This window comes from Magnolia sinica, chromosome 13, assembly GCF_029962835.1.
Source record: "Magnolia sinica isolate HGM2019 chromosome 13, MsV1, whole genome shotgun sequence".
NCBI lineage: Eukaryota > Viridiplantae > Streptophyta > Magnoliopsida > Magnoliales > Magnoliaceae > Magnolia > Magnolia sinica.
The window spans coordinates 13,527,471-13,543,523 of record NC_080585.1 but is presented as its reverse complement, the minus strand read 5'-3'; the positions used below and the strand labels follow the sequence as shown (position 1 = coordinate 13,543,523).

At 39.0% G+C, this 16,053-nt stretch overlaps 1 protein-coding gene across 8 annotated transcripts; it reads left to right on the top strand.

Moving 5' to 3' along the window:
* Positions 1–700: 700 nt before the first annotated feature.
* LOC131222886 (pentatricopeptide repeat-containing protein At1g51965, mitochondrial) lies at positions 701–14,549 on the top strand. Of its 8 annotated transcripts, XM_058218124.1 has the most exons (4): positions 701–1,913; positions 2,579–4,412; positions 11,650–11,870; positions 13,746–14,549. In XM_058218124.1, the coding sequence occupies exons 1-2, from the start codon at positions 1,062–1,064 to the stop codon at positions 3,782–3,784; spliced, it is 2,058 nt and encodes a 685-aa protein (XP_058074107.1). In that variant the 5' UTR covers positions 701–1,061; the 3' UTR covers positions 3,785–4,412; positions 11,650–11,870; positions 13,746–14,549. The 8 variants fall into 8 exon arrangements, with proteins under 8 accessions (XP_058074107.1, XP_058074108.1, XP_058074110.1 ...); XM_058218125.1 differs by lacking the exon at positions 11,650–11,870 and having other exon boundaries at positions 13,746–14,548; XM_058218127.1 differs by lacking the exon at positions 13,746–14,549 and having other exon boundaries at positions 11,707–12,024.
* The last annotated feature ends 1,504 nt before the right edge of the window (positions 14,550–16,053 follow it).

Genomic DNA, 16,053 nt, shown 5'->3' with positions numbered 1-16,053 from the left:
TTCATCTCGTAGAGAGCTCTGGAGAAGTTTGGGTTCTCTTGTGTTTTGAGATGACGGCAAATGCCACAGATACTAGAACAAAGATGTTACTTGCAGCACATGTGCAAGTTTCAGACTGCTCATCAAGGGGGCTGCTGTCAACATGCTCGAGCCAAAAGACCTCCTCCTGGTCAGTTGCCTGTCATTTTGCTTGGAAACTTTTGGCCCACCTGATAAGTAGGCCCCCCCAGAAATGGTCTGTATTTTGCGTTTGGTCGCACCAAATATCATAAAGACTAATTAATCATGAAAATATCATGATATTTTGCACTAAATTAAACTGATTAATCATGAAATATCATGATATTTTGTGCAATCAAAACGCAACCATGGCATCTATTGCATAACTACAATGAAGAGGCATATTTGAATTTGAGGAATTCCCCGGAAAACAATTGTGATATTTATATTTGTTTGGGTTGCAAAGAAAATCACAAAATTTATATAATTATTATTAAATTAATGTAGGATTGACCGTTGGATGAAGGTGACCTTTGTCTAAAGGAAAAAGTCATTTTGGCTTACCATCCAAGATCTGCCCTCCATGGCGAGTGGTGTTGAAAAAATTGTAATAATCCTTGCAAATCATCCGTGTGCAGCATTTCTCATTTTGGGATTTGGGATTGAAGAAAATTTTCCAAAAAGTACTACAAGTTGTCACGTGCCAGGATGATGACATGCTTGTGCAAGATCCTGGCTGTTCATCTCGACCATGAAAAGGGATTTGGTAGAGCGTTGGTATTGATAGCTGAACATGGGGGAAACGGAAACGGACTTGGTCGATTCTATCAATCGAGACTGTCCATTTAGTGGCCCGTCATTGATGGTTGATTTTTCATAAATAAGATCAATCCGTGATTGTTCTCTACCGTCGCTCTGAAGTCTGAACGCCCGATCAGATGGTTAGGACCACCCATTCCGCTAACAAGTGGGGCTCACCCGACCGGCCTGTTTCTCGGGCGAGCCACAGTACATGCACTCTACGGCACAACTGATGAACGGTAAGGATTTTTCTTTCCAAAATGACCAAAATATCCCCCCATGCATCTCTGTTTCTCTCCGTTCCCTCTCGAAATCCAACTAACGGAAAACAAAACAAGATGAGACATCACCGTCCGCTGCGTCGTCTACTCCGCTTCAGTCCATCTCCCTCCCACCGCTCCTTCGCCACGAGCTACAGCGGCCGCGTCGTGAAAGAAGCCTCAGACGGCCGATCCTTCGCCATCGAGGTCGAAGCCCCTTCCGTCCTCCGCGACGTACGGGGATACTCCCTCCCACGCCGCGACCTCATCTGCCGCGTCTCGAAAATCCTCCAATCCTCACCTTCTTCTCACATAGAGGATCCTTTCCTCCAGCTCTCCGAATACCTTCAAACCCTAACCCCAACCCTAACCCCCTCCGAAGTCTCCGAAATCCTCAAATCCCTCCGTAGCCCCCGCCGAGCCCTCGAATTCTTCCGCTTCACCGCCGACTCCCTTCCCGGCTTCCGCCACGACTGCTTCAACTACAACCGCATCCTCACCATCCTTGCCCGGTCGGTCTCGTCGTCCGAGGGCGACCGTGATCTCATCCGTAGTATCGTCGATGAGATGGATCGGTCAGGCGTCCGCGGTAGCATCTCGACCGTCAATATCTTGATAGGTATTTTCGGGAGTGGCAGCAATGGCGGAGAATTGGAGAGGTGTTTGCAGCTGGCCAGGAAGTGGGAATTGAGGTTTAACTGTTATACTTACAAATGCCTTCTTCAGGCGCATTTGAGGTCGTATGAGGTTTCAAAGGCGTTTCGAGTTTATGAAGAGATGAAGAAGCGAGGGTATAAATTAGATATTTTCGCATATAATATGCTGTTGGATGCGCTTGCGAAGGATGAAAAGGTATGGACATTTTTACATGCACATAGGATAATGTTTGGATAATCTGAATTGTGGGCCCCAATTCATTGTTTGTGAAGGATCACCCAAAAATTACATGAATCGGACAATCGCACTTTCTGATTAGTGGCCATCAAACGGACGGTTAAAAGGGAAGTGTTCTACTTTCCACATTGAAAAACGGTTTCATCAATGTGATTTTGGCTATCCTCTATCCACAATGTTGCATCCAATTTGATTACTGGGAGTGACATACAGGTATGCCACACGTACTGTGAATGTATGTCAATCCTGACTGTCCAAATTGTGGGCCCCATTGTGGATGTAAGAGAGCCAAAGAACACTCTTATAAGGTGACATTTCCTGTCAGATTAGTGGCCACTGAATAGACGGTTGAAATGAAAATAATCAATGATACAAATTGGGCCAATGGAAATGGGTGGTTAAATGTTCATTTGTGTTTTTTTGGGATGTACTCCTTCCACAATGGGGCCTACAGTTCAGTTTGACAGTTAAGATTGATATACTTCTATGCCACATGCACTGTGGATTTGTTGCTAACCCTCCCTTATCAGATAGCTAACTCACATCGTGGTCTAGCCCTCATCTTTTTTCTTTTTAATATTCTTTTGCTCATTATGTATTTTTTAAAATCCTTTATTCACTAGGTTGAGCAAGCTCAGAAGGTTTTTGAAGATATGAAGCATAAGCATTGCGAACCAGATGAGTATACTTACACTATACTTATTAGAGTGATGGGAAAGATGGAGAAGTCGGATGAGTTCCTTGCTCTCTTCCATGAGATGATCACAAAGGGTTGTACTCCTAACCTGATTGCCTACAACACTATGATTCAGGCACTTGCTAAGAGCCGGATGGTGGATAAAATGATCTTTGTTTTCTCGAAAATGGTAGAAAACAATTGCCGCCCTAATGAATTCACATACAGTGTGATCTTGGATGTACTAGTGGCTGAAGGGCAGATCAGTAGATTATATGAGGTTGTGGAATTATCTAAGAAGTACATTACCAAATCTATCTATGCATTTTTAGTAAAAACGCTGAGCAAATGGGGTCATGCGAGCGAGGCTCACAAGCTATTCTGTAATATGTGGAGCTTTCATGACAAGGGAGATAGGGATGCGTACTTGTCCATGTTGGAGAGTCTATGCAATGCAGGAAAGGTGCTAGAGGCCTTAGATTTGATGGGTAAAATTCATGAAAAAGGACTAAGTACAGATACTGTCATGTATAACATGGTGTTCTCGGCGCTTGGTAAATTGAAGCAGATATCTCATATTAATACCCTTTTTGAAGAGATGAAGCGAGATGGCCCTTCGCCGGACATATTTACATACAATATTCTTATCGCAAGCTTTGGCAGAGCAGGCAGGGTTGAGGAGGCTTTAAAACTCTTTGAAGAGATGGAGAACAGCAATTGCAAACCGGATGTCATCACTTACAACTCTTTGATTAATTGTCTTGGGAAGAATGGTGACTTGGACGAAGCTCACATGCGATTCATGGAGATGCAAGAAAAGGGACTGAATCCCGATGTCTTCACTTACAGCACACTTATCGAGTGCTTTGGTAAGTCAAATCGTGTTGAGATGGCATGCAGATTGTTTGATGAGATGCTTGCCGAAGGCTGCTACCCAAATATCGTGACATACAATATTTTACTTGACTGTCTTGAGAAGTGTGGCAAAGCAGCAGAAGCTCTTAAGCTATATGAGAAGTTGAAGCAGCAGGGCTTGACTCCAGATTCTATTACTTATGCAGTCCTTGAACGTTTGCAAAGTGGATCTCATAGGGTTGTGAGAGTACGTAAACAGATTCCTATTACTGGTTGGATTGTTAGCCCTTTAAGGTGATGGAAGCAGTACAAGGGGCATAGAAATTGATACATTTTGCGAGTCAAGGTTTTCTAGATTTTTAAACATGCTGCATGGATAATGGAACCAGAAGGGAAGATGGTTGTGTATTTTATTAGATGAGAAAACATGGGCTTTCCTTGGTTCTCTTCACATCCATGAGCATGCAACAAGAGATGCCACCTGACTGTTGTCCATGTGCCATTAGTGAACCAGCCATCAGATCACACATACTTGTGTCCTTCTCAGTTTATGTTCTATATCTTGAGCAACCCGAGTACCCGATGATCTGTCTTTGGACTTTGGATGCTATTGTGGTTTCATTTGAGATGTTCCCTTGGAGAAGTTGGTAGAAGTTTTCTGGGTGCTGCACATGGCTGTCAGACCAATGATAAACGAGAAGACACAAAAATTTTAGGGGCAAGCTCCAAGCTGAAGATGGTGGATGGTTAAGGGCATCTTGTGTGCAGCTGGTGCATTTGTTTGGGGCTAGGATATCATTGATTGCGCTCTTCCGCTGCAATCTCTGCAATTTGGTATTACTGGGGGTGTCCTACATTATCAACCTTTAGAAATGGAATTTCAATACTTGAAAATCAATCCTTTCTAAACTGTGGCGGCAACAACGGTAATGCTTGTAACATTTTTCTGCTGTTTCTTATTTATTAAGCCATGATGTTTCTTGAAAAATTTAGAATATTTTCCCTTCTTATTGAAGTATTGATTTTCATGTGACTTCGATAAAGGTCCATTCGGGTAAGGGAACCTGCAAAATCGGGATCCCAATATTGGCAAGCTCTGTGACCTCAACGTTGGGTTCATGTGTGTTACAGGGGCACTTTCCTCCACCCAATCACAATTTTGGGATGTTTTACTTCTTTTCACAACTTCCTCAACTTGTGATTAAGATGGTAAAGAGCTGCTTTGACACACACAAAACTGACAGGGTGGGCACGTGGCCCACCAAAATAATCCCAAACTTGCAAGATCCCGGTGCAAATGGAGCCTAAGCATATTTCAAAAATAATAATTTGTACTTTTTTATTAGTCTCAATCCCATCTTATTGGAATTCCATGTTACTTTGATGGACAGTTATAACATACTCTAATTATGATTCTCTTGAATTGGAAAATCAAGTTTTCAGATTCTGGGGAGTGGCTCATATTGTATATAAATTTTAAAGTAATTTGGTGCTTGTACTCCACTGCCTTTTATTTGTTTTCCATCTGGGCTTGTTTTTCTTTTAAAATTTTTTTCTTTTATTAATCTCCAAAACCCCCCTAATCCTGTATAGCCAAGGATTTTCCTAGTCACTTTGTCATTTCACCTTGTTCATCATCAATAGATTCAATATTAACCCTTCATTTTCCGAGCTTTGGCTCTGTCAGTTGGAATTCCCATCAAAATATGGGTACTTGAGAAATATATTTGACTCAAATTAATTAGGCATGACATTACATAGAGAGATACAAAATTATTGTCTTTGGGAGGTTGCTAGTTTCTCAAATCTTGTGAAAAAACTAATTGGAGCAAGGGTGGAAGACCCCTGAATTGGACTTGACTCAGTCCACCTTGACATTTTGACTCATGTGGGTTGACGGGGTGACTTGGGTAAATGTCGTAGCACTAGTTAAGTTATTTAACTGGAAATACTTGGCTAATTCAATTTATTGTCAGTGTTTCAATGTGATTATAACCTATTTTTGATGGGGACAAGTGGTTCATGGTTGCAGGGAAATACATCTTGATGGCAATTTGAAGAATTGGGAAAAAGGAAGGAGGGTTGTTGGTAATATCCCAGAAAAAAAGAAGGTCATTGACTTTAATGATAGGATGTGAGGAGGTTTTTTGCTTCTGACCAGGATTAGTCTGGTCATTTTAACAGTAGTAACCCGTCATAATTCATGACTGGGGAAAGTGAAGATGATTTTGGAAAGGATAGCGAATGCAAAATACATTCAAACGCAGAGAGGAGCATGCCTTGGTTACTCAGCGCCAAGGGGAGATGACAAAGCTCGAACTTGAAGTATGCATATCCGTTGCTAAACCAGCTAGACAGGGAAGGGATCGAGAGGGAGGCACTGTAGAGAATTGCAAATTCAAGGTTTTGTTGATCTAGCTCTGTCATTGCTTTGCGGACAATACTCTTCTTTTTTGTGAAACTTACAAGTTTAAGGTTGACAATTCGAGCATATGATTATAAGGTGATTTGAGGTGGTTTTGGGGCAGAAGATTAATCTGGCTAAATGGTGAGATGCTTAGAGTTCATATGTTACCAAAAAAAGGAAGAAGAAAAAAGAAGAAGAATTAGAATGTTTCGTTGGGTTATTTGGTTGCAAAGTGGGCTCGTTCCCATTGACTTGTCTAGGGTTCCCCCTTTATGTTGGGATGCCTGCTAAACATTTATGGGAAAGAGTGGTAGAAAGATTTGAGGGGAAATTGACGACTTGGAAAGGATGGTATTTGTCTCTTGGTGGGGAGATTACTATCATAAAAGTGGCATTGTCAAACTTGTCCCTTTATTTTATGTTGCTATTCACGTGCTCAAGTCGGTTTTAGCTTCATTTGGAAAGGCTAAGACATGATTTTCTTTGGAGGGACACGGTAGAGAAGAAAAAATTCCATCTCTTGGAGTCGGGTGAGGTTTGCATATCTTTTGATGAGGGTGGTGCTGGCATCAAAGATTTCAAAATGATGAATTTGGTTCTCTTGGGAAAATGGTGGCTGTGTTTTGGTTTCGAGAGGGGATCTCTTTGGCGAGAGGTCATTGAAAGCAAATATGGGGTACCTTGAAGGGGGTTGGTGGACTAAGGTTTCTCTGCTTTATATAGTGCCAACAGTTTGGAAAGGAATATCCAGTATGAAAGCCAAATTCAAGCAGGGCACTTCTCTTTAGGTAATGGGGAGAAGATTCGCTTTTAGGAAGATGTTTGGAGAGTTGACTTACCCTTACACATCATGTTTCCTTTGGTGGTCTGTCTTGTGCCGGATCGTAATATTATGGTTGCTAGATGCTATTTTGTTCGTGGAGGATTTGTTGTTTGGGCATGGAATCTTCAGGACAACAAAGTCACCAAATTTCTCTCTATTTTGGAATGGTTGCATCTTTGTTGCCCATCTGGCGATGATTGTGATAGGATGGTTCGCTTCAGTCTTTCTATTTCCTGCTTTAAAAGAAGGGAGCGAAGGTTGCTCAAATGGGTCAAGTGTGGCATTATGGTGCTCCTCCAAAGATTCTAGCCTTTTGATGGTTAGTTGGGCATAAAGAGTTTTTACTATCAACAACCTTCAGAAGTGATCATCCCTAATATATGTCTCATGTGCATCTCTATTACTGAATCTATTGATCATCTCTTCATCCATTGCCCTTCTGCATGTGGAGTGTGGTCAGCTTTCTTTAGAAGGTTTGTTTTAGCTTGGTCACATGCCTCTTGACTTAGGAGATCCTTTTCAGGCTCGGCATGGGGTGTCTCTTCACAAGGAAGTTAAAATTTTATGGAGATTATGCTTGCCGGCTGGTTTTGTGGATGATTTGGGGAGAAATAGATGGAAGGTGCTTCCGAAATGAAAGCAGCCGGGAGGAGTGGGTTGCTAGTAGAGGAATGTTTCTTGTATATGAATGGGCTGCTAGCCTAGGATGCATTTTTGAGTTGTAATTTTTTGGGCCTTCTTCCTTGTTTTCTGCTTTTATGTGGGTTGTATTTAGTGTTACCTCAATGCTTCCTTTCATTTTTAATGAAAATTCCTTTGCCTTAACAAAAAAATAAAAATAAATTGTGTTATGATTGTTGGATCTCTCTTGGGGATTACTTGATTCTAATTTATTCTGCTGGAATCACAATTGTAGAGCTGAAAATCCATTTCTAGCTGTTGAATATTTTCTTTTGAAAGTTGATTATTTTAAATAGAAGAAGAGCTATAAACAGAAAGCGACCCATTGCAAGTGACTTTCTCATCACTTAACAATAAGGCCTGCCAAAATGAAAACAAAAATAGGGAAACTCAAAGCCCCAAAAGCTATTAAGAGGGCTGCCAGCAAAAACAACGACAAACACTTCCAATACCCAACAAGTCTGCCTTGTTGTATCCAGTAGGAGCTCCTTGCAGCAGAGACATCTTCATGGGATCTCCTTGCAACCCTTGAATAGCCTGCCAAGCCACTCCACCACCATGTTACCAATCGTTATGTCAAAGCCCCATCTTCCGTAGGATCTCCAATTCTGGATTTCCGATCTAAAAATCTCTAATCGAACTGATAGCAGAGGCCCTAGTCATAGTTAAACTCAAGCCTTTTGCCACAATAGAAAAGAGGAGAGGTGATAGAAGGTTTCCCTGACGAGTCCATTTAGATTTTGAGAAGAAACCAGTCGGCGAACTGCATACAAGAAGTGTAATGCTACCGCAATTCGCCTGTGGGCAATTTGCATGTTACAACGACATGCGTCCTCTCCTCCCAATGCTAAGGTGTTCCGTACCCGTTACGATACGAGTGTAAAGGTCGATAGGTATAGGTAACGGCCGTGACCGTTACGCGATATGGGGGTGAAATGTGGCAGCTGGTTTTTTTGGACCATATTGGCCGTTATGGGGCGTAACGACCGTTACCCCCATAATGGTCGAAAAACGACCACTCGTTTTTCTTTTTAAATCCATTTTTTCATCTTTTTTTCACTATTCTCATTCCAAAAACTTTCCTAAATTATTCTATAACAGATTTTGACCGCTCTTACTATAGTTTTTATGATAAAACAATAGATTGAAGTGATTTAAGCGAATAGAAGCTCCGAGGGCCATTTTTTCAAAAAATCAAAAAAAGTGTTATTTGTCTTTTTTTCTTTTTCCGATTTCTTGTTCTAATGCTTGATTGTAATGTGTAAATATTAGAGACACATAACCATGTTCATAAATTCACCAGACAACCAAATACAACTTCCAACCAAAGAGTGGACCGTTATGTTACCATAAACATATTAAAAAAATGAATACATATTTAGAATATTTATATTATTCTGGTTCTTCTAAATATTTTTTCAGAATTTTTCGGGCGACAAAAAAATTTCAACCGTTACGGGGGTCGTAATGGTTGTTATGACCCCATTATCGCCAATACCCGTATCGGTAATGGTGGTGACTGTTACGACCACCGTTACCGATGCCCGTATACGGAATACTTTGCCCATCTACCGTGCAACATAAATCTCTATGGGGCTCACCATAATGGATATGTGACATTAAATCCGTCCGTCACTTGAGCCAACAAGTTTTAGGGGGTGAGCCGATCGAAAGATCAAGTGGCCCACACCATAGGCCAACAAATGAGTAGAGACATCCACTGATGAAATATTTCAATGGCCCACACGGTGTTCATATGACATTCAACCGTTCATAAAGCGAGTACATGGAGGATGAAGGGAAGAACCAAGATATGCTTTATCCAAGACTTCGATGGGTCCCAGGAGGATTTTTTATGGCGTGCCATTCTATCCTGTTGGTCCTCGTGGCGTGGCCCCCTTAAGGTTTGGATTGGCACGATTTCCAAGGCCAAGTCTTACAATAATCTCTTGCAAATGATGAACGGAATGGATTTCATGCAAACATCATGATGTGCCCGATAGGTATCGTTGTCTCACCTACTGCCTCCATCCAAAGCAAAGGACACACGTCAGTACAATATAGTGAATTGCTGTAGCATTACTCTTACCAAAGTCAACAACAAAGCCGTGGAGATGCATTGATTCTCCTATCCACCCAATCCATTTTTCAGCAAACCCCATCTTGTGTAGAGCATAGACGAAGAAATCCCAATCCACATGATCGTTTGCCTTCTCCATGTCAATCTGGTACAAAATTCCCACCTCATCCCTTTTGGCCCTAAAATCAATGAGCTCATTAGTTACTATAATGCCATTCCAAATCTGCCAGCCTTTTTATAAAGGCTCATTGAAACAACGAGATAACAGAAGCCATGAAGATCTACTCCCATCAGCTGCTGTTCTTGTTCATAAGTTACTTTGGCCGCCTTTCACTTTAAAAAAGTCATAGTAGTCATTAAATAAAGTTTAAAGAAATTGAAAAACCCGAAAATTTTCCACAATATGGCCAGTGCCAGGGCAAGAATGAATAAGTGACTAGTTTGATAGTGGATGGAAGGATCATCTTTGTGAGGCAATGGTGAATTTAATAAAAATATACTCTCCTCAGAGGATTGGAATAGGCCAAGGATTGATAACCTTCACTTTAGTTGGATGTCGCAAGAGTAGGTAGTTTTATTAGAACGTCCTTTTCCAGAAGAAGAGGCGAAGGCCACTGTTGAGTCTCTATGTATAGACAAGGTGCTAGGTCCTGATGGTTTTCCGATCGTGTTCTTCCAAGTGTTTTGGGACGTCATCAAAGGGGACATGTTAGGCTTTATTTTTGAGTTTCAAGAGGGAGGTCGTTTGTTAGTAGACGCTGGTACATTTTTTATTGCAATCATTCCAAAATCTCGAGTGGAAAACATCAAGGACTTTAGATCCATTGGCTTGATTGGAGGTCGCTACAAAATTCTTGCTAAAACTCCCGTGTCCAACTTCCGATTGGTGTTGGAAAGTGTTATTTTCGATAACCAATGCACTTTTGTTTCGGGAAGGCATAATTTGGATTGTGCCCTCTTGGCCCATGGATGTATTGTATTGTTTTAAGATTTAAGGAGGGATCAAAAGGTTTGGTGTGTAAATTGGACATTGGAAAGGCCTATGACCACGTTGACTAGAGTTTCTTGGACCACATGTTAGCAATGTTTTAAATGTCGACAATATCAACCAATATATCCCACGATATATCTTGCATCCCACTTGCGCAATATGAAATGCACAGGCAGTGCCGATATATTCCACATGTTCGATCTAATGAGCATTTTTAATTTTCGATCCCCCCTTTTTTTGTTGAAATTATGTTAAATCAGTGTCAAATGGTTACAAATCCATTGGTTCTTCATGTTTTGCATGAAAATTCATAGAGTTGGAGCTTTGATTTTGGTATCCATTGGTTCTTCATGTTCTTCATTTTTTTTTTCTTTTCAAAAATTTCTATTAACCATCTGTCAATTGAGACGAATTTCAGAGTATTTAGGATTATTTGATGAAATGATCATCACATGCTCTCTAATTTCGAAATTTGAGTGTAGCCGGTCCCGATTTGGGAAATTCTCCCAAATTGCTTGTAATGTTGCACACCAAACATGAAATCAAGCATGTATGAGGGTTGATCTACTGATTTGTTAAGTCCTTGTCAATTTTCGAAAAATAAAAATCATTAATTAATTAATATATATATATATATATATATATATATATATATATATATGAAATTTCTCTTCAACCAGCTATCAATTGAGACTAATTTCAAAGTATTTAGGAGTGTTTGATGAAATTATCATCACATACACTCTAAATGTTATGTATTCAATTTGAATATAATTGCATTAGTTTAGTCAGACATCGCATAGCTTAGGACCATATATAAAGGAAACCTACTATGTGCACTTTTTCTTTGAGATGCTATGATTTAAAAGTATGTATTAAGGCCATTTTTAATAATCTCTGAAGTTTAATTGAAAAATTCAATCATTTCCCCAATGTTTCCTTATGTTTCTCAAAAAGTGCGATAAATTAATCGATACAAACGATATATCCTGTGCGATAACTGGTGTGTATCTGTATCCCAAGGGTGCGATACGTAACGCGATACTGATATTTTGAACACTGCATGTTAGGCATGATTGGGTTTGGTGAGAAGTGGAGGATGTGGATGAAAGGGTGTGTTCGATCTGCAAGGTTTTCTATTCTTATAAATGGGTCTCCTAAAGGTTTTTTTTTTTTTCCAGAAGCTCGAGAAGGTCGAGGCAGGGGGATCCCTTATCCCTGTTTCTCTTTTTTGGTAGTGGCAGAAACTCTGGATAAAATGTTGTTAAAAGGGCAGCAGATGGGCTTTCTCAATGGATTCAAGGTTGATAGGAGTGGGTCCTCAATCTCTCGACTTCAGTTCGTGAATGATACTACTATTTATTGCGATGTGGATCCTGATATGGTGGATAAGCTTTACATGGTAATAACTTTTTTAAAAGCAATCTTGTGGTTGAAGGTAGTGTTGTCAAAATCCTACAATTTACGATTTGAGTCGAATCTGAAGCAAAACGATTTGAATCCCACCTTTGAATCCTTTTTTATATGAATCCTACGATTTTATGATTTGAATCTTACGATTTATGATTCAAATCCCGATTTACGATTATTTTCTTCTATTTTAAGCTTCACTAGGCTTTCATTTTATGTTTTTAAATTAGTGGGGGCTTTAAGAATCATTTAGAAAAAAACCTTTTAAAAAACAAGAATTGTTTAGAAACGGTTAAATATTTTATTTTGTTCTTTATAAGAGATCAAATGATATATATTCTCTTCAATGTTAAATCGTAGAGCTTTTATATATATATAATGATTTTTACTTACTGAACTGGTCGAAACACCAAATTGATGTATGACTTATCTGGACTGTTTTTATGGATGGTTACGATCATGTTGACTTATATGTATTGTGGAATGATGGTTAGAGTTCAAAGTATCTTTTTTCATTTGTGTATGGAATCAAATGCCACTTTTCCAATGCGATTCTACATTCAAGAAAGGTAACAAGAACATAAATTATTAAAGGATCCTTGTATGTTTTTTAAGAACATTTTCGTGAAAGACAAAAAGGAAAAAGGAAAGATAAGAATCATTTAATTTTGAAGTAATATGAGAGTTTTGGAATCTATGAATATTGTGCTTCTTGGGAAGTGGTGGTGGAGGTTTGGGTAAAGGAAAGCTCTCTTTGGAGAAAAACAGTCGTCTCCAAGTATGAGTGTAAGGGTGGGGGATGGTGGACAAGGAATGCTTCCTTGCATAGAGCGTCTGGGTTATGGAGGGGTATCATAAGCGTAAAAGCTAAATTCAAAGAGGGGATTAGTTTTTTGGTTGGAAATGGCGAAAAGATGATGTTTGGGTGATGGATTCCCCCTTAATGAATGGGTTTCCAGGTTTGGCTAGACTAGCGAAGGGTGTTGACATTTCGTTTGCAGATTGTTTGTCGGCTAGTGGCTCCTTAGGGATGTGCTAACCCCCTTGTCATCAAAATCTTTCTGATGAAGAATTTGAAGACTGTGCTTCTTCAACAAATCCATCTGGTTTGTCCAATTCTTGGGGAGCAAATTGAAAGTTCAGGATGTTTTTCAGTTTCATCTTTCTATGCTTTGTTGTGTTCTCCCCCGCTTGAGGTCTGTGCTTCGATAGCCATGCGATGGAGGTATGGTTCTCCCCTGAGAGTGACAGCCTTTGGGTGCCTCGTTGGTAGAAAGAGGGTCTTGACCATCAACAATATTTGGAAGCGAGAAATGGTGATTCCAAATATGTATGCTTTATATATGGGTAGTGCGGAGACAACTGATCACCTATTCATCTCGGCACCTTAATAAATTCCCGTTATCTTTCAAAAAAATAAAATAAAATTGAAGATATTAATGTCATTTCAAAATTTCAACTACTGAGTTTCAGAAGTTCAAGAAACAGATCAAACTACTTCATTCTGTGGCCTTGGAGTTCAGCGCTTCATTTGCTAGATGAGTTCAAATAAAATCTTCTCATTGCAAGCCAGCTGTGATAGGTTGCCGTGTTGGAAGGTTCTTAGCTGATCTGGGCATCCCAAGCCAGCTGGGTGTGGCTTCAATCTTGTGTTAGCTTGTTAGTACACACCCACTGTTAGCCACCTCCACTAGGAAATCGATACCAAGACCTCAATGTTGAAACAAGGTATCTTCACTCAGTCTACCACTTGAGCTATGGATCAGGGTGTGTAAAATATTTTGGTCATTTCTCAAGCTATCAGTGTTTCAATTGTGGCAGCAAAAAAAAATCATATTTTACTGAAATTACTCGCACTTTCCAACAGATTGAAAGCGAGCACATTTCCGTGCATAAGAGAAGCACGAGCTCTGTGAAACCTTGGTGACTAAAGCGGCAGGAAGCATGAGTGGCTGCAAAATGGCATATAATGAGGTATTTTATGATGTGAAGCATCTAGGAATCGAACTATATTTCTAAGGGTTTCAACACCCGGTCAAGGGTTCGAGTATCCATAGGTGGTGAAATCCCACTACCGCGTGAGTGTGTTGGAGTGTGCGCGTGTGTATAAAAAAAAAAAAACTATATTTCTAAGGGGGAGCAACAGCCACCATATGTGTGCAATACTAGTATTTGCTCACATCATAGTCATCATAATGAGTGGGATATATTGGGAAAATTTCACTTCCATTTTCCGAAAGATAATGTGGGTGCGAACCAAAAATCCGAGCCAAAACCTTTGCGCCACACAAGTTAAGGCAGCTCATTTGCATAAATTTCTTTTATTAAAATATGTTCAAACTCTGTCTAGGAGCAATCTAAAAGCAGGTCCCAAGCCTAGGTAAAGGAGGGTTGATGTAGGTGATCCGGCAATCATCAAAGAAATCATGAGAACTCATGATCCCAAGTCCGGTATATGTTTATGATGATGATGATGATGATTCTGGAGTTTATTTTCTTTATTCCATGTTCTAAATCAGAACTGGACATGCATTTCTTTTTTATGTATGAGAAGTTGAGAACCATCACCCACTAGTGGTAGATGGGCAACTAGCTGGGCACACTGGTGTATGCATTGTCTGGAGTATCCTCGATATTATCAAAATGTCCCCTCTATTATCTCTCATCTCCAGCTCAGTGATATCGACAACATTGGTAGCGATATCGACAACACTGGTAGCATCAGAAATTCTAGGTATTGGCAATGTATCGCTAAGTATTGTCAATGTATTGATATTGCCAATGTATCACTGATATTTTTGACTGTATAAATTTTAGGTGTTGCTTATATCGATATCTGTATATTGGCAATCAATGTTTTAAGTATCGACGAAATTGGCCGATATATCCCACGATACATCTTTTATCCTACCTGTACAATACAAAACACGCAAGTAGTGAGATATATCCCACATGTTTGATCCGGTGAGCTTTTTTTCGATCATTTTTTTTTCTTCTTCTTCTGTAAATTATGTTAAATCAGTGTTAAATTGTTATAAATCCATGATTTAAAAAAAAAATGTTTTGCATGAAAAATTATGGATTGGGAGTTTCGATTTCGAGATTTAGAGGAGATGGACCGAGTTGTGGAAAATTGAAAAAAAATAAAAATTTCTCAATTTCTCGCGAATAGGTTACAATCTTTGTGCCCAAACATAAAATCAAACATGTATGTAACCTAATCTAGTGATCCTTCTTTTACTTTTGAATGTATTGCTTGTGTTTCACATGTTTTCTTACATTTATAAATTATATGAATATATTTTGAATATACTTGCATTAAATCAGTTAAACAACGCATAGATTAGGACCCCATACAAAGAAAACCTATTATGTGTACTTGTTTTTTGTAATGTTTTAATTTATAAGTGTGTATTGATGTCCTTTTTTTTAAAAAAAAAATTATTTTATTTTATAAATAATCACTGAAGTCTCTTTGAAATATTTGACTAATTTCCCAATGTTTTCCCATATTTCTAATAACAACGATACATTACGTGATACAACCAATATATCCCATGCGATAATTGATACATATCCGTAACCTGAGGATGTGATACGTAACACGATATCGATATTTTGAACATTGTTGGCAATCGGTGTCTGAAATATCAGTATCGTGTTACGTATCACACCCTTGGGATACAAATACACATCAGTTATCGCGCGGGATGTGTCGAGTAATTTATCGTACTTTTTGAAAAACATTGAGAAAATTGTGGAATCTTTCAATAAAACTTCATGGATTGTTAAGAAAAATCTTAATACACTTTTAAATTATAACATCTTAAAAAAGAAGTGTACATAACAGGTTTTCTTTGTATCGGGTCCTAAGGTATGCACTGTCTGACTGAACTAATGCAACTATATTTATATTGAATGCATAAAATTTATAGTGTGTGTGATGATTTTTTCATCAAACACTCTTAAATAATTTAAAATTAGTCTCAATTTACAACTGGTTGAAGGGAAATTAAAAAAATATATTTTTAAATAATTTTTTTATTAATTTTTAATTAAAAAATAATTTTTATTTTTTAAAAAATTGACAAGGATTTAACAAATCAATAGACTAGCCCTCATACATGCTTAATTTCATGTTTGGAGTGCACATTGCAAGCAATTTGGGAGAAATT

What these genes read in the sequence shown, in the direction of transcription:
- LOC131222886 (XM_058218124.1), top strand. Translation starts at nt 1,062, where the DNA reads ATGACCAAAATATCCCCCCATGCATCTCTGTTTCTCTCCGTTCCCTCT. An exon ending in CGCTTGCGAAGGATGAAAAG is followed by an intron (nt 1,914 to 2,578) that starts GTATGGACATTT and finishes TTTATTCACTAG; the next exon opens with GTTGAGCAAGCTCAGAAGGT.